Source organism: Dermacentor silvarum, chromosome 1 (genome assembly GCF_013339745.2).
Source record: "Dermacentor silvarum isolate Dsil-2018 chromosome 1, BIME_Dsil_1.4, whole genome shotgun sequence".
Lineage (NCBI taxonomy): Eukaryota > Metazoa > Arthropoda > Arachnida > Ixodida > Ixodidae > Dermacentor > Dermacentor silvarum.
The window spans coordinates 357,868,689-357,896,122 of record NC_051154.1 but is presented as its reverse complement, the minus strand read 5'-3'; the positions used below and the strand labels follow the sequence as shown (position 1 = coordinate 357,896,122).

Genomic DNA, 27,434 nt, shown 5'->3' with positions numbered 1-27,434 from the left:
CAAATAAATACACGCTCACCGGCAGGTGCGAGTAGCGAGGGCCTGAGCGATCGGCGGGCAGCCATCTTTGATTCCTTTCGGAACGGGGCAGTCTTTGGCTATTCAGAAAAATTCTCAGTTTTGTTCGGCATATTAATGCATTTTTTCGCGTACACGTCACTTTGACGTGGTGAGTTTTCGCAGTTTGGTGACGTCGCGTGACAGACAGGCGAAGTGGGCGTAGCCAGATAACAATGGACCAATAGCAGAGAGCTACTGGTGAAAAGACATCGAATGAGGAATGATTATTTTTCTTTTGTGCGGTTTAATCATGCATAATCAGTGTGTACAAATTATATCAGATGGGGCCGGAGCTATTGCGGTTTCCGTGACGTCGCGTGACAGACAGGCGAAGTTGGGAACGGCCCGAAAATGTGTTGACCAATCGTGGAGGCTGATTGCAGAAATTGGAATCAAAACAGTTTGGAATCATTTTACGTTATAGCGCCCATGAGCACGCCATAGGAAACACTTACAGCGATGTTTATTTTTCTTTGACTAGCAGCATCATACCCAGTCTTAATGCTACACGACATTTCTTATGTTGCTTTGTCACGATGTCACAATAATGTCGATGATACCATCTGTGCGCCACACATTGTTATCTGCTGAGAACGCTTGTTTTCTGTGGTCCTCCCTGCATGGACCTATGAGGCCCGTAATATGAATAAAATAAAAAAATAAATCACCTCAATTTCGAGAGAAGCTTTGGCATGGAATGTCAAGGTCCTGTGTGGATTGGATTTGGCTTAGGCCATGGTATTTAGATGGGGGCAAAATGCAGAAATGCTCATATGCTGAGCAATAGTATACTGACCAGGGGTTCTGAGATAAAGCTGATTTTCTCCTCCACCTATGAATGTACTTTGGAATAAAACGTGGTTCAACATTGTTACGCGAAAGACGAGTCAGTAAGACGAGCAACTATTTACAGGTTGTATGTACAACAGCGGTTGCAGCGCTGACCGGTTAGGTTCACAGCGCGAGCTCAGCTCGTTCTTTCTGTTATTTTCTCGAGTGATGGCGCCCGCACGCCTCGTTCAAACAATCAAATTCCACACGCGTGTAGCATAATTCCCCGGCGGCAGAAGCGACGTCCCGGAGCGTCTAAATGTCATCACTGGGAGGGTGATACTGCTTCAGTCGTGTAACGTGCACAATATCGCTGGACTGGGAAGCAGATGGGGAGTCAGGGGCGATCTCGTAGGTGATGGGAGTCACGGCCCGAAGCACTCAGTAGGGGCCTGTGTAACGAGACAGCAGTTTTTCTGACAGGCCGACCTGACGCGACGGAGACCACAGAAGCACCAAAGAACCAGGCGGGAAGTGCACGTCTCGGTGTCGCCGATCCTACAAACGCCTTTGACTCTCTTGGGAGTTCAGAAGGCGGTCACGGGCAATTTCCCTTGCGTGGGCAGCGCGGGCGACGGCATCAAGTGCTTATTCACTGGTGGGTGCCGCGTGAACAGGGAGAGTTGTGTCGAGGGGCAGTGCTGGTTCTCGGCCGAACAGAAGGGAAAATGGGGAATAGCCGGCTGTGTCGTGGCGCGAGGAGTTATACGCAAAGGTTACAAACGGTAGAGTCAGGTCCCAGTCAGTGTGGTCTGAAGAGACATACTTCGCGAGCATGTCTGTGAGAGTGCGATTAAGACGCTCTGTGAGGCCATTTGTTTGCCGATGGTATGACGTGGATAGCTTGTGCCTCGTGGCACAGGACTGCAGGATGTCCGCGATAACTTTTGACAGGAATGTCCGGCCACGGTCTGTGAGAAGTTGTCGCGGAGCTCCATGTAATAAAATCACGTCGCGTAGAAGAAAATCGGCAACATCTGTGGCGCAGCTTGTAGGGAGCGCTCGGGTGATGGCGTAGCGCGTGGCGTAATCTGTGGCCACAGCCATCCACCTGTTCCTAGAGGTAGAAAGAGGAAAGGGACCAAGTAAATCTAAACCAACCAAAAGAATGGCTCCGCGGGAATGTCGATTGGTTGTAGGTACCCAGCAGGGAGCGTCGATGGTATCTTGCGTCGCTGGCATTTCTCACACGCAGCTACGTATCTTCGAACGGAGCGAACAAGCCCTGGCCAAAAGAAGCGTCGGCGGATCCGGTCGTAGGTACGTGACACACCGAGGTGACCGGCAATGGGGAGGTCGTGAAGTTCGTGGAGAACAGCCGAGCGAAGGTGTTTAGGGATCGCAAGGAGTAATGCTGGGCCGTCGAGGTGAACGTTGTGGCGGTACAGTACGCCATCTTGAAGTGTGAATAAGCGAAGGGAACTGTCGGTAAGTGGCGATTCCAGGCGGTCAATGACCAAGGACGGGTCACGGCGCTGCTCGTCGGTGACATGGACCAGTGGAAAAACAGAGAACGCAGGCATCGGTGTCAGGCTCAGACGTAGACGTCGGGTCTTCGATTGGGTAGCGAGAGAGGCAATCTGCGTCCTGGTGTTGGCGTCCCGACTTGTACGTCACTGTGTAGGGATATTCTTGTAGTCGGAGAGCCCAACGACTGAGCCGGCCAGTAGGATCCTTGAGCGACGAAAGCCAACACAGCGCATGATGGTCTGTGATTACTGAGAAGGGCTTGCCATATAAATATTGGCGGAACTTTGAAACAGCCCAGACGAGAGCAAGACATTCGCGCTCGGTAATCGAATAGTTACGCTCTGCAGTTGTCAGGAGCCGGCTGTGCACGTCTCGGTGTCGCGGATAGCGTAGGCTATAACGCGGTCGTGTCCGTGTTGGCGTTGCGCTAAGACGGCGCCGATCCCATAACCACTGGCATCGGTTCGGGCCTCTGTAGGTGCGGACGGGTCAAAGTGGGCCAAGATCGGTGGATTGGTCAGAATCGTGATAAGGCGTGAAAATGCGGCAGCCTGAGGGGAACCCCACGTAAAAGGCACGTCTTTCTTCAGAAGTTTAGTGAGTGGTCGAGCGATTGCTGCGAAATCTTTCACGAACCGTCGGAAATAAGAACAGAGCCCCACAAAACTCCGGACGTCTTTGACAGACTGAGGTACAGGAAAAGCCGTTACTGCTCGACCCTTCTCCGGGTCGGGTTGTACTCCGGAAGCATCGACGAGATGGCCGAGCACTGTAATCTGTCGGCGCCCGAAGTGGCACTTCGATGAGTTTAATTGGAGCCCAGCCTTGCGGAAGACGTCAAGGATGGCTGCGATGCGCTCAAGGTGGGTCTCAAATGTAGAAGAAAACACAAGGACGTCGTCGAGGTAACAAAGGCAAGTTGACCATTTGAAACCTTGAAGCAGAGTCCATCATCCGTTCGAACGTGGCGGGGGCATTGCATAAACCGAACGGCATAACCTTAAATTAGTAGAGGCCATCTGGAGTGACGAAAGCGGTCTTTTCTTGGTCTTGCTCATCGATGGAAATCTGCCAATAACCAGATCGAAGGTCAATGGACGAGAAGTATTTGGCACCGTGAAGACAATCAAGAGCGTCGTCAATTCATGGTAAAGGGTAAACGTCCTTTTTATTGATTCGGTTTAGGTGGCGGTAATCAACGCAGAAATGCCACCTGCCAGCTTTCTTTTTGACGAGCACGACCGGCGACGCCCAAGGACTCGACGAGGGCTCAACAATGCCTTTGGCGAGCATCTTCTTTACTTCCTGCTGAATAACTTGCCGCTCTGCCGTGGACACACGATACGGTCGGCGGTGAATGGAAACAACATCACCAGTGTTTATCCGATGCTGAACAAGGGACGTCTGACCAAGTGGGCGATTGTAAGTGTCAAATATGTCGCGGTAGGACAGAAAAAGGCGATATAGGGCGGCTGCTTGGTCAGGAGCGAGGTCCGGAGCGACCATGGGACGTAATGGGCCGTCGAGGTTCAAGGCATCCTGCAGGTAATCAGGAGGATCTGGAGACGCGTCGGCTGCAAAAGCAGTGACGTGGTCGTCTGTCACTGACCGGAACGTCGCCACCCCTATGCCTTCAGGTAACACTCGCTTCGTCAAGCCAAAATTGATAACGGGGAGACACATCCGATTAGCGGCAAGGGTAACGACGGAGTGTGGCACAGAGACGTCGCGCGCCAGGAGGACATCACGAATAGGAGCGACGACATAGTGGCCACCAGGCACGATTGCCGTTGAGGCCAATTCGACGAAGGTTAAGGCTTTTGGAGGTAACCGAACAAACGCTGTAGTGCAGAGGGTGTTCGGTTGTTCGGGGCGAACGTCGGAATCAAGAGGAAGCTCGAGGCACAGCGTACAGGTGGAACAGTCGATGAGGGCAGAATGCGTCGTCAGAAAGTCGAGTCCGAAGATTAGGTCATGAGGGCAACTGGTCAGCATGGTAAACAGGACTGGAACTTGGCAGCCAAGCAATTCCTACGCGAGCAGTGCACATACCACTGACGGCAACAGTGGCGCCATTGGCGACGCGTACGGCTCGAGTGATGGCAGGCGTAAGAACTTTTTTGAGGCGACGACATAGATTAGCGCTCATTATGGACACTTGGGCTCTAGTATCAATCAATGCCTTGAATGGAACACCATCCACGTCTACGTCAATTAGGTTCGCGTTCGTGAGGAGCGTCAACGGAGGATATGGACAGGACGAACGTGATGCAGCACTACCTCCAAGAGCTGCATTGCCTAGTTTTCCGTCCGGCGGTTTGGCGAGGAAAAGCGGCGAGGTTGGGGTGACGGGGAGCGACGGCGTTCAGGCAACGGCGATCGCCCGGAGGAGCGGCTTTCAGGGGCATCAGAAGTAGGGTACGGATGGCGAGGTGAGTAACGGCGAGCGTCGGCGTATGGGCGAGGAGCAGGGAATGAGCCCCAGTACGGCGGCATCCAGGTGGTGCGGCAGTACCGGGTTACGTGACCAACTCGGTGGCAGCGGAAGCATATCGGTTTGTCGCCTGGGGTTCGCCATTCAGCAGGATTACGTGGTCTGGGAACGAAATACTGGTCTTTAAAGGTTGCGGACATAGGAGTGGGTGCCGAATCAGGTCGGGAGACAGAGCAGGCTGTAGGGATACCAAGGTTTGCAATTTCTTGCCGCACAACTGCTTGTATAACGGAAATAGTACGGGCCGCTGGGTCAAAGCTATCGTCGAGCGGTCGTGGATGAAGGGGGGCCGGACTCGCCGCTTGAATCTCACGGTGAATGATACGCGTGACGTTCTCTTGAAAAGGTCGTGTGGCAGGAAGAGCGGAGCAAGAGGACGTGGCAGGGGTGTTTCGGAGCCGGGAAAACTGTGGGACGACGCGGCGGCTTTTGGCTACCTCGAAGCAGCGGTATTCTTGGACGATGGCGTCGACAGTAGAAACGTCGTTATAGACGAGCAAATTGAAGGCGTCGTCCGCGATGCCTTTTAGCATATGGCCCACCTTGTCAACCTCGGTCATGTGCTCATCGACTTTCCGGCAAAGCGCGAGCACTTCCTGTATGTAGGTGACATACGATTCTGTCGACGACTGCACACGGTGTTGCGGCTTTCGGGGTGGCGTTTGGGCCAAGGGAATCCCCCAAGCCATTGAGCACTCTATCCGGTAGTAGGAAAGAGGAAACTGATTTAATTTACATTATTCACACTGGCTCCTTGTACGGAAGCCCACTCCATTAGGAGCATATTCCACGTCTCAGTTCGTTTCAGGTCACGTCAACCTCCCCCCTGCACCACCGGTCTCCGCTTTTAAGCCTTCGTCTTCCCTAGGAGACTCGTCTGGGGAATTTGCTGACCTTGGTGCGGCCAATCAGAGGATTTGTCGTGTTCAGCCAACTCCTCCTCTACCGTTGTATCCTTGCGCTCGTCTTTTGCTGCCACTGCGCGCTCTTCTGGAAAACCGAGATCGTTGTCGCTCCCACGGTAGCAATTCCTGGAAGTTGGCCTCTCGCCTCGATCCGGTTAACTCGTCATGGCCGGTGTCGGGCGCTGTCGCCGTCTGGGCGACGCTGATGAAAGGGGCTGCCTCGGGGCAACAACAAAGGATGCTCACTCCCGATTTGGGACGCTTGTCTGCCCGCCACCGTCGGTGTCGAGCACTGTCGCCGTCTGGGCGACGCTGACGAAACGGGCTGCCTTGTGGAGAACGTACAAGTCATACGCTGGCCCAGGTAGATACGTAACAACGGGTAGCAAGCTCTTTTCGCGCAGCCTGTTGGCGACCTGACGGGTAGCCAAATAGGTCGCGAAGCCTCTCTTTTAAAGCACCTCCACCCCAATGCTACGCGAAGGACCAGTCAGTAAGACGAGCAACTATTTACAGGTTGTATTTACAACAGCGGTTGCAGCGCTGACCGGTTAGATTCACAGCGCGAACCCAGCTCGTTCTTCCTCTTCTTTTCTCGAGTGATGGCGCCCGCACGCCTCATTCAAACAATCAAATACCACACACGTGCAGCAATATCGTCCTTGCGAACTTTCCGATGCACGTGTCGATTCCAGTTTGTGTGTGGTTTTGGCGCGTGAAACCACAGAATATATTTACTTTAGGGAAAGAGGCAAAGCACAGTCATTCTAGCCTAGCTACCTACACCCACCTAATCTTCAGTTCGGTACTTTGTGCGCATGCATCCATACATGTGACTTCTGAGCCGGACTGGAAAGGTAGAGCGATTTTAATTTCTTTCTGAGCTCTATCAGGCATTTTTATTAGGGAAGAAAATGAGGACATTTGGACATCAGTTCAGCATCAGACTACATGGTATTTTCACTATTCTGGCCCACCCTTCTGCAGAGGAAGTTCTAGAAGTTGGCGGGTTGAGTCTTGGCTAATTTTTCAATGTCTTCTCTTAAAGAACATCAGCTTACCTTAGGCAGACACTGGCTCATATGTGGTGTCACCACCTGTCATTTGCTTTGATATTATATGTGACTTACTTTAGTCACCCTTCATAGGAAGATGGCTTTTCTTGGTATTTATAATTTGTAATCGAAAAATATGGATCTGCTTGAACTATTCTCTTCAAAAGGACACTGAAGAGAAATATGTGGTACCTACCACAATCGCAATGGATCAGCGGCAGTGGCGTTTAGCTGCTTGGGCGTAAGGTCGCAGATTCGATTCCCGGCAGCTGGCATTGTGATGAGGATGGAATGTGAAGGCTGTTCATTTAAAAAGTTTCCGTTGCATAATAAAGAACCCTAATTGGTCAGAATTCCCAATAGTCACTGGCTATGGCATCTCTCATCATTCCTTTGTTGAATGTTAAACCCTATTGCTTACTGAATCCGATGTTGTCCTTCTGTAAATCCAAGTATGACAGTGTAGCTGTTACTGGTACTTTGGCAAGCCGGAAGAAAACAGAGCAATACACATGTTTTGGCGTTGCCTCAAGCTTCCTGCACCACTTCTCCAGGCGGAAGTACATTTCAGCAGCGTATGTGTGGTGCGAGTTAAATGGTCATCAGGAAAAGACCAACTACACTTCATTGAAAAATAGGCAGACTCTACTTCTTGACTTCTGTGGACATTTCTGCAGCATGAGAGGTTAAACACATGAATGTGTTTCTCGTTAATGTACCTGAGGGAGCTTGTTATTGGTCGCAAACTTTGAGATAAGGAATTTGGATTTAGCACGTGCTAAGTGAAGAAACAGTCTGAGATTGTTTGAGTGATGTAACTGTTCCTGAGGTGAAGCAATATGTGTCAATACAGGCACTGCTTATGCGTACAATCTGGGCAGGCGAGGGTTTGGGTCAAACTGGACATGGCACTCGTTCGTGAAAAGAATACGGTGCGGATTAGTTAAATATCATTATGTAATGGCTACTCAACGATAAATGAATATAGTAAATGCGTTTATTTGCGATCGTCTATACAAACTTCTGTTTAGGCTAGTTTCGATACACTGCCTTCTGGGATAGTGTAAACAAATGCATTGCGCATTCAGATAGTGTCTTGTGGGCTAGATCAAACTGCAGAACACACTGTCCTTTGGCATGCTTTAGATGAACATTGGCTTTTCAACTGTAGTAAATTTTAAACGCACACCGTCGTGTGTATTGCGGCAGGCCCGTGAAAATGGTGCACCCAGCCAAGCTTCAAGGACAGCCACCACCCAGAAACGCCCTTTCCACAGTGGACTGGTTGCAGGCCAGCCAGGGAACGTGTTTGTTCCTTCAGCGCGGCCACTGCCAGCCGGCTCACCGTGCGGCTTTAGGGGCTCGGGAAAAGAGCGGCTCCGCCAGGCGAGTGACACACACTGTTTTCCTTTGAGCTACTGTTGCAAAGGCTAATCATTTGCTTAGGTTCGTGACCTTTGTAATCGAACTTGAGGTGGTCCTTGAGTGGCAATGCCAAGAAAACAGATGGATATATCAGTGGCTTCTGAAAGCAATAATCAAGAGAGCTCTAGTTGACATCTACATTATGTGAAGCATGCTTGGTTTGCTAGAGTTTGGATGCTATGAATTATATAAATGTTCTGCAGCGAATGGCTACTGCTCTTGCGATGTGTGTATCCTGTATGTCTGTGTATATACATACATATGTAACGCGAGCAGGAGGTTCGGGCGTAGCGAAACATGGTCGCCCGAACAGCGATTTTATTTATCTTCCCTCACTTCCAGGTGCCGTCTATCCATCCACCATTCCATATTCCCCCTCTCTCCAAGATAGCACGCACAACAACTTGAGAGTGAGCATGAAGAGGATGACAAACGAAAATATGAGAAGGTGCAATTACTGGATTGCTAAACCTGTAAACTTCGTAAAACCGTAAAAAAATTCAGAAAAAAAGTACGACAGTCCGGTGACTTCCAGCAGAGCTCAGGTTGCCGATGCTGGCTGTTGCGCTCAGTATGAAATAAGCATGCCCCGATGAATGAAAGCTCGGACACCTTGCACCAGCGGGAACTCGCAAGTCGTAGGGGTCGGTTTGCCTGTCGTGATCTGTAGACACGCGGTGTTTCCTGTTTGAATGTTCGGTTCACTAAGTAGTCGAGGCTACGTATGTTGGTCTGGTGAGCCCAGAAAGTGGCAGCGCCCTTTTCGTCATTGTGAACAGCGTTGTCACAGAAGTATTTGTGGGCTGACATGATCGGTGGTGCTGAAGGTGTGGTTGTCGATATCTGTTTTCTTTGAACACATTGCATCCATGGGATCAGTCTGCGGCTTAGTAAGCTAGCACATAGATTTTCTTTGTGTCGCATCTGTGCTTTCGACGACAGTTTTCCTCGTCATTTGTGTTAGTGGCTTTTGCTGATATTGTTCTTCAATTTATCATTGCTGATGTTGCCCTTAGCTGTTGATCTACCATTTCTTTCCCATATGTCTTCAGCGTGTTATGCGAATTTTTGTGCTAGGGATTTGGCAACTGTCATAATGCTTGTGTTTTTGTGCCCTCTCCAACGTCGAAAGGTTCTGATGGGGCAGCTGTGACGCTGTTTAATATGGACGCATCTCTTATTTGGCACTGTGTGACATTCGGTGCAGATGCTTGGTCAGTGGTAGCGAGTTGATAACTTATGCTCTGAAGGGTGCTCGGAGGTAGGGCAGCAGTTCCAAGTTCACATGTAAGCTGCTTGTCCACTGCTGATGCAAATAAATACTTTTGATCACGAAAACAGACGCTCAAAATGCTTTTCTAACGAGTGGTCTGAGTATGATGGAGGTTGTTCATTTCATCAGTGGAGGCCAAGGAGCTGGCTGAAATGTCTTTATCCTGTTTACTTTTGTGATGCGAGCAAGAGGTGACAGGCGTAGACGAATTCGGTAACGCTAACGCTAGCTTTACTCTTGGTCTTCGTCTCTCTTTCAGCCACAGTCCATCTGAACTACGCTCTATACATATATGTGTATATATGTGTAGTATCAGCACATGCCCAGTGGCACTGGGCATATGCATCTCTAGAAATTCGCTGGTACCTAGGACGCAGCGAGCGCAGTGTTCGTCTCTACAGCCTTCTGGATGCAACGCGAGCGGACACCCTCACTATTACAACTGCAACCATAAATATAGAGCAAGAGTACCCAGTCTTTGAGGCAAAGCAGCTTCTAGAGAAGCGCAGATGCCGTGGTTAATTATGTAGTTCTACGCATTTTCTTTTGAGGCGCAGAGCTTTTAATTCAGGCAGAAGTTGTGTACGATTACTATCCAAACCACACCTTCTTTCCTTTTACTAGCTGCTTCGCTTACTGGCTGCTTCGCAAAAGAGGCCAAATACATGAAAAAAAAAACAGGAACGACTCTTTCAAGAACGCTTCCCATTAATAGTTGGCCTTGCTGGATCGGGACTTCTCATCAGCGCACACGACTTGTGTGCTCTTGTGTGCTGCAGTGCAAATAAGGTGTATTGCTGTTTGTTTTACTTGACAGAGCATGTGCTCAGGAACATACATGAATATGCAAAAGCCCAATATACTTCTTCCTGTGGACCAGTTCACTCAATTTCTCAACACAGAAGTTTCTGGATACGGAAAATGATTGGTGTGTAATACGGAAAAGAGCACACATTACGGGCGAGTAATGTAAACAGGAAAGTTCGCTTCATATCACTCATATCGTCACCTGCATCGTTATTATCCCAGCTTAGAACTCTCGTGTACTCGACGGTGGCGCCTGGTACATACAGGTTTGGTATCGCACAAGTATCTCGCTTTACGAACGTTCATTTGCTGTCTCGTGATTAACCGGTGCTGCGCTTTCGTCAGCGGGTGTTTGCTCGGCGAGGCAGGAGCGCCAATTGAACGCTGCCTACTCAATGACGTTGGAGGAAAAGTGAACATTCAAAAAGCTAGATCCATGCGTTATATTGCCCCCCAGGCTAGAGCACTCCACGGGCCGATTTTTCAGCCCGGGCCCGGCCCGGGCCCGTTTTTATTTTGGGCTGCCCGCCCGAGCCCGACGAAAAGTTTTACGGCACAACCCGGGCCCGGCCCGGGCCCGGAAAATAATCTACGTTACCCGCCCAGACCGGCCCGCCACCCCTTTATCTTGGGCCCGAGCCCGGCCCGAGCCCGGCTTGAAACGGCCCGGCCCGAACCCGGCCCGAGAGAGAAAAAGACATGCTTTTCAGAGTCGACACGCGCGAGGATAACCCTTTGCACGTTACACCACACCACCAGAAAGTCCGAGGCCGGCCCGGGCCCGCGTCAAAAAACCCGAGCCCGGCCCTGGCCCGCGTCAAAAAGCACATGCCATGCCCGAGCCCGGCCCGAGCCCGTGAAAAAAGTGCCCTACCCGGCCCGGCCCGGCCCGGCCCGGCCCGCGGGCCGGGTCGGGCCCGGGCTTTCGGGTAAGGCCGAGCCCGTGCAGTGCTCTACCCCAGGCATACACATCGGAAAGCGGTAATGTCCCCGCAGTAGCTCACACATTCAATGCCGAGGTGTGAAGCAACCCTAACTTGAGGAGGACGAAGGGAAAATGATCTCGTCAACACAAGCGCTGTGTTTCAATGCTCTTTTCTTCTTCCTCGTCTATTTAGTGCTGCTGCTTGTCAAAAATGAACCAAATAGCTACACTTCAGTTGCACCGGTTGCAGCTAGCAGACGTGTTTCGTAACAGAGCTTTGCTTCCTCTTTTTGTTGCACATGCAGTTCTGGCAAGATGTTTTGGATGAACGCAATGCAGCCATTTCATCGCGGTCAGACCAGCGACGCCTGCAGGTTGGTTTTGGCTATTGTTTCTGCCATTTATAGGTATTATAACCGTCACACAGTACAATACTGTTGGCTGATCTCAATGATCGGTTACTTGAAAAACTTTCGGGAAGAGATGTAGACGTACAGATGTGACATTTTAGAAGCTGTAAGTTGTTGGAAGCACTCATGCAGCCGTTTCTTGTCTGGCATGACTCGTCTGGTGCTGTTTTTTAGCCAGATCTTTTCCGAACTCTGCTTTTTGACTGTTCGTTGTTCTGTCTGCTTTCTTGGCCTAATGTCATAATTTGTCGTCGCTAAAAGTGAAAAACATCATAATACAATTGGACATCTATATAAAGAACATGGGTAAATGAAGTATCGACAAACCGGACCCCGACGCAATTCTGGGCGCAACAAAATTGTTTGGTATCCCCCCGATCACACATACGATCCAATGCACTTCGTATTTCTCGAGAACGAAACGTCGCTAAGTTGCAATCTTGCAGCAAAGAAATCTGTCAGACCATTCGCCCCCATACTATCTTTCTGCGCAACGCTAACAGTAATAAAACATTAGCTCAAGTATACTCTCTGCCCATTGAAATTGCGTAAAGTACCGTCGCAGCACGCTTGTGACGCCACTGCCATTTTTGTTTTGCAAAGATAGAAAAGCGCCAGAAGCGATTAATGGCGCCAGAAATGCTTCATGGCCCGCATGTTGGTCCGAATTCACAAATTTCTTCGTTAGTAAGTGTTCCTTGTTATTTGTCGGTCATCGTCAGTAATATGTCCAACATCATGATCGGCAGGGATAAGGCGCGTGCACTTAACTGTGGCACAATTATAGCACGCATATTAAACTCTTGTGTGGATGGTGTTTAGATGACGCCGATTGCTTAATTTATTTTGAAAATCCCACTTCTCCTTTTGATTATTATGAAAGCTGCCCCGCCGGGGTGGCTCAGTCAGCTAAGGCGTTGCGCTGCTGAGCACGAGGTTGCGGGATCGAATCCTGCCTCGGCGTTCCTCCTACATATTGTATGATGAGTAGCTTATAGCAGTGACAAGGTGGCCAGTATGAAATCCCGGTCACGGCGGCTGCATTTCGATGGGGGCGAAATTTAAAAACGTCCGTGTACCGCGCAGTGGGTGCACAATAAAGAAAACCTCAGTTGGTCAAAATTTATCCGGAGTCCCCCACTACAGTGTGCCTCATAATCGGATCGTGGTTTTGGCACGTACAACCCCAGAATTCTTTAAAGGTAGCCAGACTTGTTTGACTGACTAATAGGTTACATTGAAATAACGGGGGGCGCAATTCCGTTCTCTCTACAGCGTTTCAGCTCGTCCCACGAAGACCACAGTGGTCGCTTCATCATCAGCGCAGCCATAAGCAGCAAATGCATAAGGGCGTGCTCTCTACACTACGGGATCCCCTCATTATAATAACGACACCATTCGGGTCGCATGTTCGTACTGGCCGCTTCCGCACAGCTTATCAAGATCCAAGTTCTTCCAAGTGTTTTAAAAGACGCTCCACAAGTTCTGGACCATCTACGTGGGCATTATGCTTGGCTATATAGCTGCACATCACAATCATGTACAACGGCGTCAACCCGGAAGTGATCAAACACGGAAGTTTCTCGTTGAACGCGTTGTCCGCATCGCCTACTTTACTTCGATCTGATCTGATCCTCCTGTTTGGCTAAGTGCGACCAAACGTGCCGCCCTACACGCCGGAAACTCAACGCCAACAGCTGTTGGAACACCACTTTTTGCCCATCTGGCGGAATGTCTTCACGTGAGAAGACCTCTAACGTCTAAACTATAGCGTTCCTTACAGGGCTTACTGCCACTCCAACTTTATCTCATAACACCCACTTCCAACTATTTGTCCCTTCCTCTATGCATCCTCAACCTCCGCATTATCCATATTATCAGATGGAAAGCAATGCCTTTTGTGCCTGCGATTCTAGCGTGCTGTAACAAAAGGGACCGACAGTTGTTTCCATTCCCGGTTCTCGGAATCACACTCGGAAGCATTTGGCCACAAATGCACGGAACCCAACTCCGCGCCGCCCGTGTCGTCTGTTCTCATCATTAAAGTCCCGTTTTCGCGCTGTCTGCCATAGTATGTCATCCTACCAACAAACTCTGCTAACAACCATTTTGAAACTCTTCAGCTTGTCCACCAGAGTAGCTACTCTGCCGGTATTCATGACTGGTGCGCGTTGGGACCGTCCAAATGGGCAGAGCTGGAGCCGTTTGGCCTATCACGGAGGGCTAATGGCCGATTTGGAATAAAAACAGATTGGAATAGTTTTATGTTATACCTGGCCTGCGCAACATAGTAAAATGTCACTTCCATCACTGATGACATCTTCACATCGGCGGTAGAATGTTGTACGAGGTTGTCGTGCGTCTACTTTTTTTCTAGCGCGGCCGTGGCTGCGGGCTCTCAGTGCATCTCGCGTGCCCTGTTTTAGAGGTAATATGGCACGTGTGCAAAGAGTGGGCAAGCTGAGATGGCATGGCATCGTGCGCTGTCGTCCTGCACGTTTAGCACTAGAGGTTGCGTAATCTCGAGTTTTGGAGACTGGCTGAAGCGAGAGGCAGCCGAAGCATTCGCTCCGCGCACTACGGGCGACACTACACTCTTAGTCAAGTACCGGATAATTTCCGGTAAATATGCGGTATATTTTCGTACCAGCGTAAAGTACTGCATATAAACGGACTTTCAAGCAATATTATGCGTGACAATGGCTGCGGCGGCAGGCTAGGCCCGCTATATGCGGCCCCGAGCGGACGCAACGCTTATATGCAGCCTTGCAAATTTGGCGCGCAAAAAGCGCGCCGAAGCGTTGAGAGAGCGTTACAAAGCAAAAGCTGTAAGGAGCAGTGAGGGTAATGCTTTGAGGGAGAAAGTAAAGCGAAAGGCAAAAAATTGCCCCCACCTTCCCGAAGGGAATCGTGAGGAAATGCGAATGCATTTCTTGCGCCGAGAGTACACGGCGTAGTAATTTTAATGGCGTAAATTAATGACGAGACGAAGATTTGTACCGTAACCATTTATTTACACATTCATCAGCACCTGTTTCGGCATAGTACTGGCCAACCAACTCTCCAACCACAACGTCATCGTTGGCCGGGTTGTACTCTCTGATCAACAAGGAACTGATCGAGCTTGCGCTCGATCAGTTCCTTGTTCTCTTCGTACAGCTTCACGTACTTGTTGCCGTCCAAAACGTCAATCGCCTCGCTCCGAAAGGGCACGTACAGCAACACCTGCTCGCGCATATACGAGTCCACATCGTCGCCGGGACTGTAGTTGCCCCCACCATGCGAGCGAGCGAACGGGAGAGTGGGGCGCAGGGAGGAGAGAGAGCGAACGGCGAGAGAAGGAGCGGTGAAGCACTGCACCTACCCTCTCCTACACTCTCTCCACACACGCGGGAGCTCCGCCGAGTTCCCGCGATGCGAGCGCCCTCACAAGCCAGAGCGCGCTCCTCCTCTCCACTCACTCTCCGCTACTCCGCCCGCAGCACTTGCTCCGATTGCTAGTGGCGAGGATAGCAACATACTCCCTCTCCCATAGCAACAGCTGCGGGCGCGTGCGCCCGCAGCTGTGCGCGCGCCCGCAGCTGTTGCTATGGGAGAGGGATTGAGAGCGGAGAGATAACACCTGCCGGCGCGCGGACACCGACAGACGCCTGACATGCCCCGACTAAGAAATTCTTCGCATTTAAAAGAGAGAACGAAGAGAAACAAGTCGACGGCTCCGCGTTGCTTTCGTGGCGGAGGAGGAGGAGGAGGAAAGGCTGCGCCGACCGGACCGGGAAGAAGCGAAAACATGGCGCATGCCGGCGTATACGAAGCAATTGTTTTCGGCTCTCGGTGATGTCAGTGATGTTCAAATCCACCGTTGTTACCGGAAATTGCAAAAAAGCAGTGCAACTTCGACAACTCGTGCGAGTACAACGGCTACACGGGCGATCAGCGGCGGCGGGCCGCCATGTGCGCTGGATCGGCGGGCCCAGGAGTGCGTGCTGTAGAGCTGCGAACCTGTGCCTATTTGGTAGGTCGGTTTTTGCTTCCTATACACTACGCTCACTAAATGCTTAATTTCTACCATTGCATTATTATGAGCCAGCAGATAACGAATGTCGGTGATTTAAATATCTGAACGTGTAGTACTAATGCGAACACGCGCATTGGAAGTTTTGGTGTGTGAAGTAGTTATAACTGCAGGCGTAGCTCCGTTTAGGTTTCCCCCAATTGTATGATTGCAGGCGATTTTTTTCTTGCGTAGTCAGGTGTCCATTTGTTGAAACTTCATGCGCGAATTTTTGTTAGGGCTTGCGTTTTATAGCGGCGCTGGTAATCGCGTGTGGCGTTCTAACCATGAAATGTGCCTTTTTTTAATTCCTTTCGTGGGCTTTGCGTGATTAATTCATTGCCTTTCGTAGTTCCAGTTTGTCAAACGACGGTTATATTTTGAAAAAAAAATTTCTGGTGTGTTACGCACTTTCCTCTGTGTAGTGTGTCGATTTGCGTAGATTTCTGGCCTTCCTGTTTAATGCGACGAGTTCACTAAAATTCAAAGGCCGATTTAGCGCGAAGCTTGAGTGACGCGACCATAATCAAATAACTCCGACGACGCAGCAGCTCCGAAGTGACGGTTTGCACTAGCCGCAGGATTTGCCACATTATCTCTTGGAGATAAGCAGTACACTCGTCACTTGTAGAGGGGGCGAAGTTCTATGCAACTGGCAAACATTCAAGAACGCGACATGTCACGTCGCTTGCAGCAATTTCAAGTTTTATAGCAGACGGAAAAATCTGGTTTTCAGTACTTGCGTCGTTCCATAATGTTGCGAGATAAAAGCGCTGCATGCATAGCTAAAAAAAACTATGGAAGCAGCAAAAGAACATTACAAGTTGGACATTTTGCTTGTGTGTGGTGATTGCTATGTTGTGTTCATTTGCGACTATGAAGCTAGCCCGAAAATAGGCCTTAATAAGACCTTTCTTATGAGCTTATGCTTGTCGAGTTATCAAATTTCTGCATTTTCTTTTTATTCTCGCTTAACTGAATTTTTTTTCTATACAGGATTAAAGTGGGAAGTCAACACTAATAAGGACGCCACCAAAGAAAGCACAACTCCGGGCTCTCCATTGGAACGTTAGAGTGGACCACAGCACCGGTAAGCGAAAATCAGGCCAGAAATGGCTGTTCATTGCAGTGCGAAAATGTATGCTTATGATGAAGCACACGAAGAAAAAGCTCATATTTTGCCAGCTCAAAAGTGGTGTGGGGCTCAGAAAGATACAAGTGTTTACAATATTGCTCGCATGCGGAGAACATTGAAGCACTTACACGAGCTGTAATATCACTAGAGATGGACACACATTCGAGAGCCTCTCACTAATTTCTGCTGATTTGAGAACAGTGTGAAGTCACTGAGTTTAGGCCAGTGTAAATGCAAGTACAACAGTAAGTGTAAGGGACATATACGAGCTGACAATGTGGGCCAATCAATAATTACCTGCAAGTGTGAGGAAATATGACTGTGAAATAAATAATAAGCCCAAGCTCATTGAGTTGATTTAGAAGAGGCCAAGTATATGTAAAATGTGTTTGTACATTACGTGAAGAATGCAACTGAACGTATGTTTCTCTCTTTAGTTGCTTGCCAGAGCATTGTGTGTTTGTGTCTATTGTCATGGCTTGATTACTTTGTTTACACTGTGTATGCACGCATTATATTCAGATTAATTAGGGATAGACTTTAGTGTTAATAATGCCAGTGAAATTTCAAATACAATGCTGTAAATTCAAAGGTCGGACACAATCGCATGTCTTTCACAATCTCTTATGAGTTATTCACATATGAAGTGTGTGATATGGAATGTTCAGGTTTCTGTAGTAAATCAAGGACACTTCTAGTTGGATGTAGTAAATCAACAATTTTATAATGCTGACACGTGCTCTTGGAGAAAGGAGGTAGAAAGATAGGAAGACAGGCAGGTTCACCAGCGTAAATACAAGTGACTGTGCTGAGGAAAGGGTATAAAGGGAATGAAAGGCAACAGGAGAGCCGAGATTTAAAATAGAAAGGAAGAGAATGTGTGCACATAATGCAATGCCGTGCACTACAGCAACAACCCACATGTCAAATAGCAGTGCAATGCAAGAGTGTTGAATGCAGTCTGATTGTTCTCTCCCCCAACAAGGTGCAATTAAGCGTAGTCAAGTGTGGTTTTTTAGCCACATCAAAATGAGGGCAGTCAAATAAAGACCTTGACTCGTTATACCGCAGTCTCAGAAGTTTATGGTTAACATTGAGATCTGTTTCTTGCAAGATCACTACTATATTGGCCTCGAGCAACTATTTAACAAACATAGCCCTAAAGGGCCAAGGTGAAACAGTTTTTGGAATCGTCTAACATTAAGTGGCATTTCTTTTTCCTTCCAGGTACGACGGTCACCTGGAGGCCCAGGAGTCATCAGGACAAATAACTCTGAATATATATGAATGATATCTAATGTGTTTGTGATGACGGAGCAATTATGTTAAAATGAAACACATATTTAAAAATGCATTTTTTTCTCTCGTTAGCAATGTAAACATAAAAAACTTCACTTTGGATTTCTCTGCATTCACCCAACCACTGCGGCATGTATACAGAGTGTGCTCCGCAAGACAAAAGATTTTATGTTGCTTGGCTCCCAAACAAGTTCTTCAATTCAAATACATACCAGGTGTCTTCGAAAAGAAAGCAAACGTTTGCTTTAACATCTTTATTGCTTATTGTACAACATTTTATGCATGTCCCCTTCAAAGTAGTCCCCTATTCTGGCAATACATTGTTCCTATATGTCATGTATTTTTGGAAAGCCTCCTAGAACGTATTTTTTGGGATGGCACGTAGGTCTCATGTCGCATTGTCTTGAAGCTGCTTTTATGGGTTGGAAACGACATCCTTTCAACGTGATTTTAAGTTCAGGAAACAGGAAAAAGGCTTCTTGGGCTAGGTCTGGAAAGTACGGTGGATGGGGCACGAGAGTGTGATGTTTTCCTAGATAGCCGCAGACAAGGAGCGACGCGTGAACTAGCTCATTGTCATGTCGCAACAATTAAGTCTGGGTTTTCCACAATTCAGGCTTCCTACTGCACACAGCATCCCGCAAACGTGCTAGAATTCCTTGGTAGGCTGCCTTGTTTACCATCTGACCACGTGGTACAAATTCCTGATGGACTATGTCTTTCCAGTCGGAAAACACCACCATTCCCTTGATTTTTTGCTGACTAATGCGTGCTTTCTTGGGCGAGAAGACTGTTCGCCAACCCACTGCGACGACTGCACTTTTGATTCAATATCAGAGCCATAAACCCACGTCTCATTGCCTGTTGTGATGTTACAGAAGTTTTCATTATCATTGCCAGTGGCATGCAGTTACTGGCTTATTTCAACACAGGGGTTTCTGATCGACACTGAACAAACGCGGCACGAATTTTGCACTGACACGATGCATCTCAAGTTTGTCATTCTCAATAGGATGCCATGATCCTATGCTGATGCCCACTTCGTCAGCTAGCTATCGAACAGTTAAACGACGATTTCCACGAATCACAGCACGCACTCTCTTGACATGGTCACCATGTCTTGATGTGGAAGGTCGTCCAGGCTTGGGATCGTCACCAACCAACATTCTGCCTTGTTCAAAATGCTTAAACTACTCATAGCACTGAGTGCGACTCATACAGTTTTCCCCATATGCTTGGTTAAGCAATTGAAATGTCTCCGTGAAAGTTTCGACAAGTTTGTAGCAAAATTTTACACACACACGTTCTTCAACCTCATTCGTTGTTACTTTGGCAACAATCGAACAAACAGCTTGTACACGTGCGCACTTCGGCAGCTGTAGCTCACCAACCAATGGTCAGAGTGAAACGCGGCAAATGGTACTTTGTTGTCTAAACCCGCTGCTACACGCGTTCAGTAGCCGCAGCATGCTCTCTGCCGGTTTGCGTGCTATTTCTAAAGTTTGGTTTCTTTTTGAACACACCTCGTACATTTTCATGCAGCGTTTTCATTCTTTCTTTTTTTCATGCTAGTCATAGATATCTATTTTCATTAAAGCTGCGAGCACTTAGCTGTCTAAATTCCTCATTAGATAACTTATCTATAGAAAGTGTGACCTTACAGTAAGTTTAGTACATATGTGTGTTCTGTTCCTCATGTTGTAGTTATCTGCTATTTTACGTAGTTTTGGTTATAAACAAAACATTCTTTAATGAACGAGGAAAACGGTAAAGTGAGAGGCCCAACTTTTGTTGGTCGCAAATGCATGAAGTACATGCAAGTTAATGCGTTATGCTTGTTTCACATTTTAAAAGCTGCAGGCACTAACACTGCCTATCTGCTTTAGTATTTACTGTAGCAGTGTGGCTTTTATTTGTTACTGTCAGAGCTTGGTATATAAGTCCCCATTCTGTGTTGAAAACCTACAGTGATACTATGCTGGGCACTTTCACTTTGTTGTATTGTAAATAAATCATTCTCCTTTGAAAAATATGTTCTTTGTCTGTGTCTGCATGAACGTACGTGTCTGCAATAATGTACAGCATGCTTTCAGATGGCGTACACAGATGAAGTGGGCATTCCGCAAAAAGCATACTTAACGTTGTAGGAGAAAAACGTGTGCTTTTAATAACTGTGTATATTGGGCACAGTTGATATAACGAAGGCAGAGGCACTCTACCAATGTACATGACACCTAAATCCGAATTCGATCTCTCCTTCGAGATAATGTACGTATGCTAGCGGGCAGTCCATCTCATCTGCTTGCAACCACTTCATGGCACACCTTCCTTTGCCGGACACAGCACAATAGTGCATGCTCACTTAATACAGTGCGTGCACTTTATTGCAGTCTGCACGGTACTTTCTTCTTCTTTTTTTTGAGAAAACAAGTAGTTTGTGCATAAATGCAGCTCGTCTTGCGCATGAGATTCACTTGCATTCCAGATAGCAGAGAGTGCTCATTGCGGTGGTGCTCATCACACAAATGCAGCGCATGATACAATTGCGGTTATTCCATGTTAATTTTGCGTCGAAGTCGTCGACTTGCAAGGGTATATGAATGGAACCGTTGTAAGCTTCGACACGCCGGCAAAATCCCACCTTGTTATGCGAAATTTCAAGCAGCTGATTCGTTCACTTTCAACGACAGTCGCCGCAGTAACAAGGTGACTTTAGCGTTTCGGCCGCACCTGTCGCATTCCGACGGAAATGCAAAAACGCTTGTGTCGTTCTTTTCGGTGCTCGTCAAATAACTCCAGGTGGCCACGATGAATCCGTAGCTCTATATTATTGCGTCCCTCGTATCCACAGCAGTTTCCGGACGCTAAGCCCCATAATATAAATTCTTTAATGACGCCTCGATTCTTACATCCCTTCGTTCCTTAAGCTCGACGGCACTGCAGGTATGGCCACGGTAGCTCGTTGCAACGTCCCGTGCATGCACCTGGCAGGTGAAGAGGAGAAAACAAGCTAGCGTGTGCAAAGCAGTGAAGCTTCCGATATTAGCAATGCTGTTACGGTAGGCTCACGGGCGGAGATACTGACGCGCCTTGCTGCTTCAAATAAACACTAAATCATTAACTACAACGGAACAGCATAATAGGATCGGTTCGAGAGCATTATTCTTGATACTCACAAAAGCTATATATGTCAGTCTTTCGGACAGGGCATCCCTGTTGAGGCCAGTGGAGGTGAATGGAAATATTTGTCGGTTTAACAAACTTAGACGGGCAGGTAATATCCCGCCCGCTTATTCGACGTCTCAGAATATCGGAGCCGTATTGTCGTTTTTACCGTCGAGGCAGCGCAACAGCGCGGATCAGTTTTAACTGAACCTTCTGAACGAGGCTGAAAGTTTCACAGACAAAGCCGAGTTGCTGGTTAAACAGTGACTGCAGCCGCATCATAGCGAATAAAGAGAAATATTAAGAACTACATTTGCCTGGCGAAGCAGTCTTTCTTTTCGTGCAGCCCACATGCTCCGTAATCCTACCCCATTTAGCCTTTCGGCCTCACATGACAGCTGTTGAAAGCGCTATTCGTATACTGATACTCATTTAAATACATCTACTGTCACCAGCACGTAAGCATCGGTAACACCTACACAACTATGAGTATATCATGCACGATCGCCGACGGTGCACGATCTACATAAAACAACAGCCTGGAAAACACAAATGTATCTACAAATAGCTGTGCGAGTCTTCAAGGCAGCGTAGTCATGTGGAGTAGTGGTTAGCGTGTTTGGTTCTCACGCGGTTACGCGGGTTCAATTCCAGCGTTCCCATGTTTGTGTGAAGTGCGTTGCCATGCTTGTGTTGTATGTTATCAATTTCCTATAATGTTTATTCTATACGATGTCTATGAAACAGCGCTCAAAACCCGAGTGGACGGCGCCTGTCTTAAAATAAATTTTTTTGGTAAGAAATACCCAATGGGCCACTAAGATTTGAGCCGCATAAGATTGAGCCGCATAAGATTTGAGCCGCTTAGTAAGCCGGACAGATTTGATCTGAAATACCGCATAGAAATTTGGGGTTATGCGTGACGTTTACCAAGCGGCCTACTATGGGCCGTTTAAATGCAGGCCGCATAAGCAAGAGCCGCATAAAATAGGCCGCATACGCAGTAGGCCGCTTACAGTGAGCCATTTATAAGCGTCGAAATTTTGATCTACTTTCCGCCCTGTATGCGTTGTTTTAAGCCGGTATTTGCTAAGAGTGTATGAGCTGCAGGGGTGAAGTGCACGCGAAAGCGTGGCTGGTTTTGCTTCATACCGCCGATGTGAAGATATCGTGGACATGTCCATGAAACCACATCTTTCGTCGCCGACTCTCAAATTCAACACCATTTTTTTTCTCATTCAAATTTGTTTTTTCAGATTTCACGATAGTTCGGAAAATTTTGCGGCCCCTTCCGTTTCAGATATCGAATTTCAATGTAATGAAATTTCGGCATAACAAAGCAAGGTTCCGATTTTACTGACTTCGTTATATCCACCTTTAACTATATATGGTTCAAAATCAGTGGCGTTAAGACACAAGATGTTATAAAAAGGAATTTAAAATACGTTATATGGAGTATTACGCTATATGGAAGTTTGTTATATCAAGGATTAACTGTATTTTATTTGCAGAGCCATCGAAAGTCCCACTCATGTTATATATATATATATATATATATATATATATATACCGTTATGTTCATGCAAACACAATGCGCTAGTTTTAAATGTTGTGTTCGTGCTTTGAAGCTCTTAAGATACCCCGGAACATTGCAAATACCCTGCAAAGCTCGTCGCCCCTATTGTGCACTGAAACACGAGCTGACAAGTGTAGCCTTGCTTCATCAGTTGCATTTATTTCACAGCATTTTTTGTCCATTTGTTCGTTTTACACAGGCAACCAAACGTGACGAGTGCGAGACAGCTGCTCTCAAGAAAGAACGTGATGACCTGGCTGTCATCCTATCGAGCCAGCAAAACACTAAAAGGTTAGATGCTGCACGTTTGCGTCAGCAGTTCGTGCCTGTGGAATTTATATGCTCTCTCTTATTCTTTGAGCTCTAAAGCACAGATATTCAGCATTGTGGTAGCGCAAGCACACTTCTGTAAAGTGCCAATATGGCATTTGAACCCATTAAAATCTTTTTTTTTGTTACCTAACATCTTTCTATTGAAGGGACATTATTTCACTGAAGGCTGCGCAGGACACGTAGCATCGCATAATATTCAATCCAAAATATGGCATAAACTTCACAGGAAAAAGATTTCTCATTGGTATTAATAAGGCCTCAGCAAAAGCCTCTCTTCAATATACCTAGCACCAGATACCCTGCAGACCGGCTTATCTGCACGAGTGCCAACAAAGAAATGTGCCGTGGCCATGCAATATGCCCTAGTGCCTCCTCTAATTTGACTTACTAACAGCTTCGAGCTGATATTGCACGACTCCTTTGCAGATGTCTGTAACGCTTTCCCAGAAAACCTCCATCCCATATGTGGACTGTGTGGCCCCCACGAGTTTTTTTCTAGCCATAGTGATGCGCCTCTAGCTAGGGTACAACAATTAGACTACAATAGATCGGCAGCTATCAGGGTTATGCCTGTTTTAATTCCTCTAGATATCGCCATGTCTGACCGAGAAGAGATGGTATTGTACAGCACAAATGAGGATGCTGGTGTCAAGAGTGAAGTGTAGAGACTCGATCATCGTTTTTACCCGATTATAACGCGCCCTTAAGTCTAATGTGCACCCATTTCACACAGGTACTGAGAAAATAATGGTGAACCTGGGTGTAACGGGCCCCGATTTCTAAAAGTAAAATATAGCATGCCCATACATTCCCAATCAGAAAAACGTGACGTGCAGAATTTACCTTCACATATAAGCGAATTAAAAAAATGAGCTTTCATAATGAAAGTGGCCGTTGTCGTCGCCATTTGTGCTTCATTGGCCACAAATACCAAGTCTACAGGTGTGGTATTCTCAAGCAATCACTTCTAGAGATACTATACTATCACTTTCGCGAGATTTTACGTGACTCTGCACCGGACATGTTGAAGTATGCGACTGACAGCGTTCCTGGCAACTGTGTGCAGATAGCGAGCTTGGCGCAGTGCCATAAACGCTGGCAGCCGTACACACCGATGCATCTGGGGCCTAGTCGTGCGAAATTTCGCTGATTGCCGAAGAATGCCGCTATAGGTCATAGTTGAGCTCAACATGAACCCACAGCAACATTCATGAAAACGGTGCTCTATCGCCATCCTGTGATGGCTGTGACAATACGCTGTTGCCAGCGCCGCAAGCGCAGTTTTGGTTTCCTATCCCAATGTAATGCGTAGGTGACTTGGAGACTTCATTTCTTAGAAAAAATGTGTGCACAAGATTTGGATAAATACGGTATCAAGTTTACATCAACCTTGCTTCTTGCTTTTCTTTAAAAAGTTGATCCAGCCACACCATATCACTGAGCAAAAGCTGCTGTATCTGCGTGAGCTTGTTTGACTCCTCAGTCTACCATATAAGTGCTCATTCTCGTGATGGACAAGATTTGGCAGCAGTGTGTTCCCGCCAAACATTAGCTGATAGTGATGACGGCACCTTGTGATTGTTCTTGGTCTTTCTTGCCAATTTATAGCGCGGCTGTTAACAAGGTGGCGGAGCAGCGGCGTAAGCGCATTCAAGAGCAGGAAGATAGCGTCAACCAAATGCACAAGACAGTCAACGAGCAGCCCCGCATGATCAGGCTCAAGGAGGATGCAGAACGCAGTGCCAAGAAGCTCCAGCAGGAGATATCGGTGGGTCCCACGTTATAGTTGCAGCGCTGCCCTAGTTTTGAAGTGATGTTTTCTTTGTGGATCTGGGAGAATTTTGATGCTGGGTACGGTAGCTGGACGGGGTTATTGCGGCGATTACTTTCCGGCATTTTTTGGGCTTACTACTGAGGCTACTTTTAAATGGATACTAAAGAAAACCAACCTCTCAGTTTAGGTTGATCAAGCATTATTTCCAAGCTATTCAAATTTTATGGTTAAAGGGTTCATAACTACAAGAAAAACGGGTAAACTTCAGTTCACTTGTAGCTTTGCCTGGACAGCATGACGTCACAGGCAAAAATATACAGAAGAAATGGACCGGGCATGCCTCGTCCTTATCATTTTCTTTTTTTTTCAGTGTTGCGTCGCGCTCCTCAGGCATATCTATGAATCCACACCAATTTGCCCACCTTTAGTCATTCTGCTAAACTTAAGTCATTTGAATTGTGCGCCGAAGTTCCGCACCGGTGCGTCAGCGTGATGTCAGCGATTTGAAAGTATTTTCTCGTACTCCGGCTGTTGCAGCGTAAAAATTCTCGAAACTTGCTAAGTTTAGTCTTTGGTTCCTTTAGAATACGACGAAGTCCGCCTCTACCGATAAAAAATAACTATGCTCGAGCCGACGTTGCCAAAAATTGTCAAAGCGACGTCACAAGGTCACAGCGAACTGGGGCGGCAATTTCAATGTGGCTCTTTTGATGAATACCCTGTGCTCACTTGCGAAGTGCAGAGCAGTGATCTCTTATGTTGTTCCTCCTCAGAACATGAAGCAGGCGCGGGTGCAGCTAATGAAGCGTATGAAGGAGGAGTCTGAACGCCACCGGAGGCAACAGACTAAGCGCACCCGCGAGATTCGAGCCCTGCGAATTCGCGAGCAGCAGTCGGCACACATGGCACGCATGGAGCGCCAAAACGTGCTGGCCATCAACGTGCTGCAATGCAGTGTGGAGGAGGCCCTGGCGGCCAACAACCGCTTCGAGGTCGCTCAGCGTCGCCGCCTGGAAAGTCGTGCCAATGGCAACGGCTTTGACAGCATGTAATCACGTGTCTAGGCAAGGACTATTCCCTTCTCGTTTTGTCATTTCTTTAACCTTCGCGTGCATATTCTGATAATTTTCCCGCGAGCAGAGGAGATTGCTGACGAGCTCATTGCATTGGACTTGACAACAGAGCACCTTAGCTATGGCAAAAAGCAATCCCAATATGTTAGTAGTTGCCTTGTCAGTGGACTTTACTTTCCTGGTCCAACAGCCACAACTTTGCATTGTAGACAACTGTCAATGTCTTTTCGGAATGATATACGAGTGTGAGCCCCCATTGTGTGTAAACAATATTCCCGGAGGGAACTCAGATGCTGCAGCTTATGAACGGAGCCTCAAAGCCATAATAGCGCTTCTTACAGTGCTGAATGACTAGTCAAAAGGTACACCGTACTTGCGTTTAAAGCTGGTAATTTTTCTTTTGTGTACGTCGATATAGAAGTTTACTGAGTGATTGTTTAGCATGAGAGCTATTATATAGCAAATAGCAGTCAGTGATATTCTGATTTACATTTTGCAAGAATAGGGGGTCAGAGCGGAATACAGTGTTTTTAATTGGCACAGAGCACACAGTAATTGCAAGGCGATGACACACGAGATGAAGTTAAAGCACACGCATGTACTGCTCTTGCCTGAGTCTTGCATTCTCGTACTACTATGGCACGTGACGTGCCAACTATGTTTAACACTTTGAAGAGGACAGCATCTTTGCTTCACTGCACGCTAATGGGCACACGGGGATTCGGTGACAGCCGCGATTTTTCGGCGAATCAGTATGCAGTACCCGAGTGATGACGAAAAAACAAAAATTTTGGCACTGGCAAAACAACTGTGGGTGGAAACACTGAGCAAGCATATGCGTATACTTACAGGGCAACACAATTGCAAATTTTTACTGCATGAAGACAACTTCCCAGACTGAAAACTAAGATACGTTGTAACAACTGCATGAAATAACGTGGTTTAGTGCACATAAAATCGCTAGACTCTCGGTGCCTCATCGCCGCTAACGACGCCATATTCCAAGTAGTTCTCCTGCACCGTGACGCAATTGAAAATAAGCAAACATAATTGGCTGGCGCATCTCTTCAAGTGAGACAGCGGTGGATTTGCTCAGTAATTCCTAGTTTTTCACCAATATCCACTTTTATGCTCTGTTTAGCTTTGGTTCCGGCTGTTTCGGTTCAGGTCCTAAGCTCTCTTCTCTTTCGCTGCAGAGCTGGCTGCGGAGCGAGCTTCTTGTTGTGTCCGAGAGCAAGAAGCTGGAGCAACATCTGACCTCGCTCATCGAGGAGCGCAAGCCCATAGCAATTGAGACCCACACAAATAAATGTATAAATAAATAAATAAATAAATAAATAAATAAAATAAATAAATAAATAAATAAATAA

The 27,434-nt window shown here is 47.5% G+C and overlaps 2 protein-coding genes and 1 long non-coding RNA gene across 3 annotated transcripts in view; all 3 read left to right on the top strand.

Annotated features, from left to right (window-relative positions):
* LOC125943481 (isocitrate dehydrogenase [NADP] cytoplasmic-like) overlaps nucleotides 1–9,787 on the top strand; it is a 32,888-nt gene extending 23,101 nt beyond the window's left edge. Inside the window, exon 4 of the mRNA XM_049662817.1 lies at nucleotides 9,773–9,787. Within this exon, the coding sequence (XP_049518774.1) occupies nucleotides 9,773–9,787 (15 nt within the window). The remainder of the gene's footprint in view (nucleotides 1–9,772) is intronic.
* Nucleotides 9,788–11,553: 1,766 nt separating this feature from the next.
* On the top strand, nucleotides 11,554–26,049 carry LOC119453951 (chromosome-associated kinesin KIF4A-like). Its single transcript, XM_049660535.1, has 4 exons — nucleotides 11,554–11,619; nucleotides 23,084–23,175; nucleotides 24,826–24,985; nucleotides 25,765–26,049. Exons 3-4 carry the CDS (start codon nucleotides 24,896–24,898, stop codon nucleotides 26,041–26,043), a joined length of 369 nt encoding a protein of 122 aa, XP_049516492.1. The 5' UTR covers nucleotides 11,554–11,619; nucleotides 23,084–23,175; nucleotides 24,826–24,895; the 3' UTR covers nucleotides 26,044–26,049.
* Nucleotides 15,489–18,268, top strand: LOC125942372 (uncharacterized). Its single transcript, XR_007465047.1, has 3 exons — nucleotides 15,489–15,670; nucleotides 16,706–16,799; nucleotides 18,072–18,268. It is a non-coding gene; the product is annotated as an uncharacterized LOC125942372 (long non-coding RNA).
* Nucleotides 26,050–27,434: the final 1,385 nt, after the last annotated feature.

Bases quoted from the DNA above. Each gene is read 5' to 3' on its own strand.
- LOC119453951 (XM_049660535.1), top strand. From the start codon at position 24,896: ATGCACAAGACAGTCAACGAGCAGCCCCGCATGATCAGGCTCAAGGAG. The intron at 24,986-25,764 runs GTGGGTCCCACG...GTTCCTCCTCAG, and splicing joins AGCTCCAGCAGGAGATATCG to AACATGAAGCAGGCGCGGGT.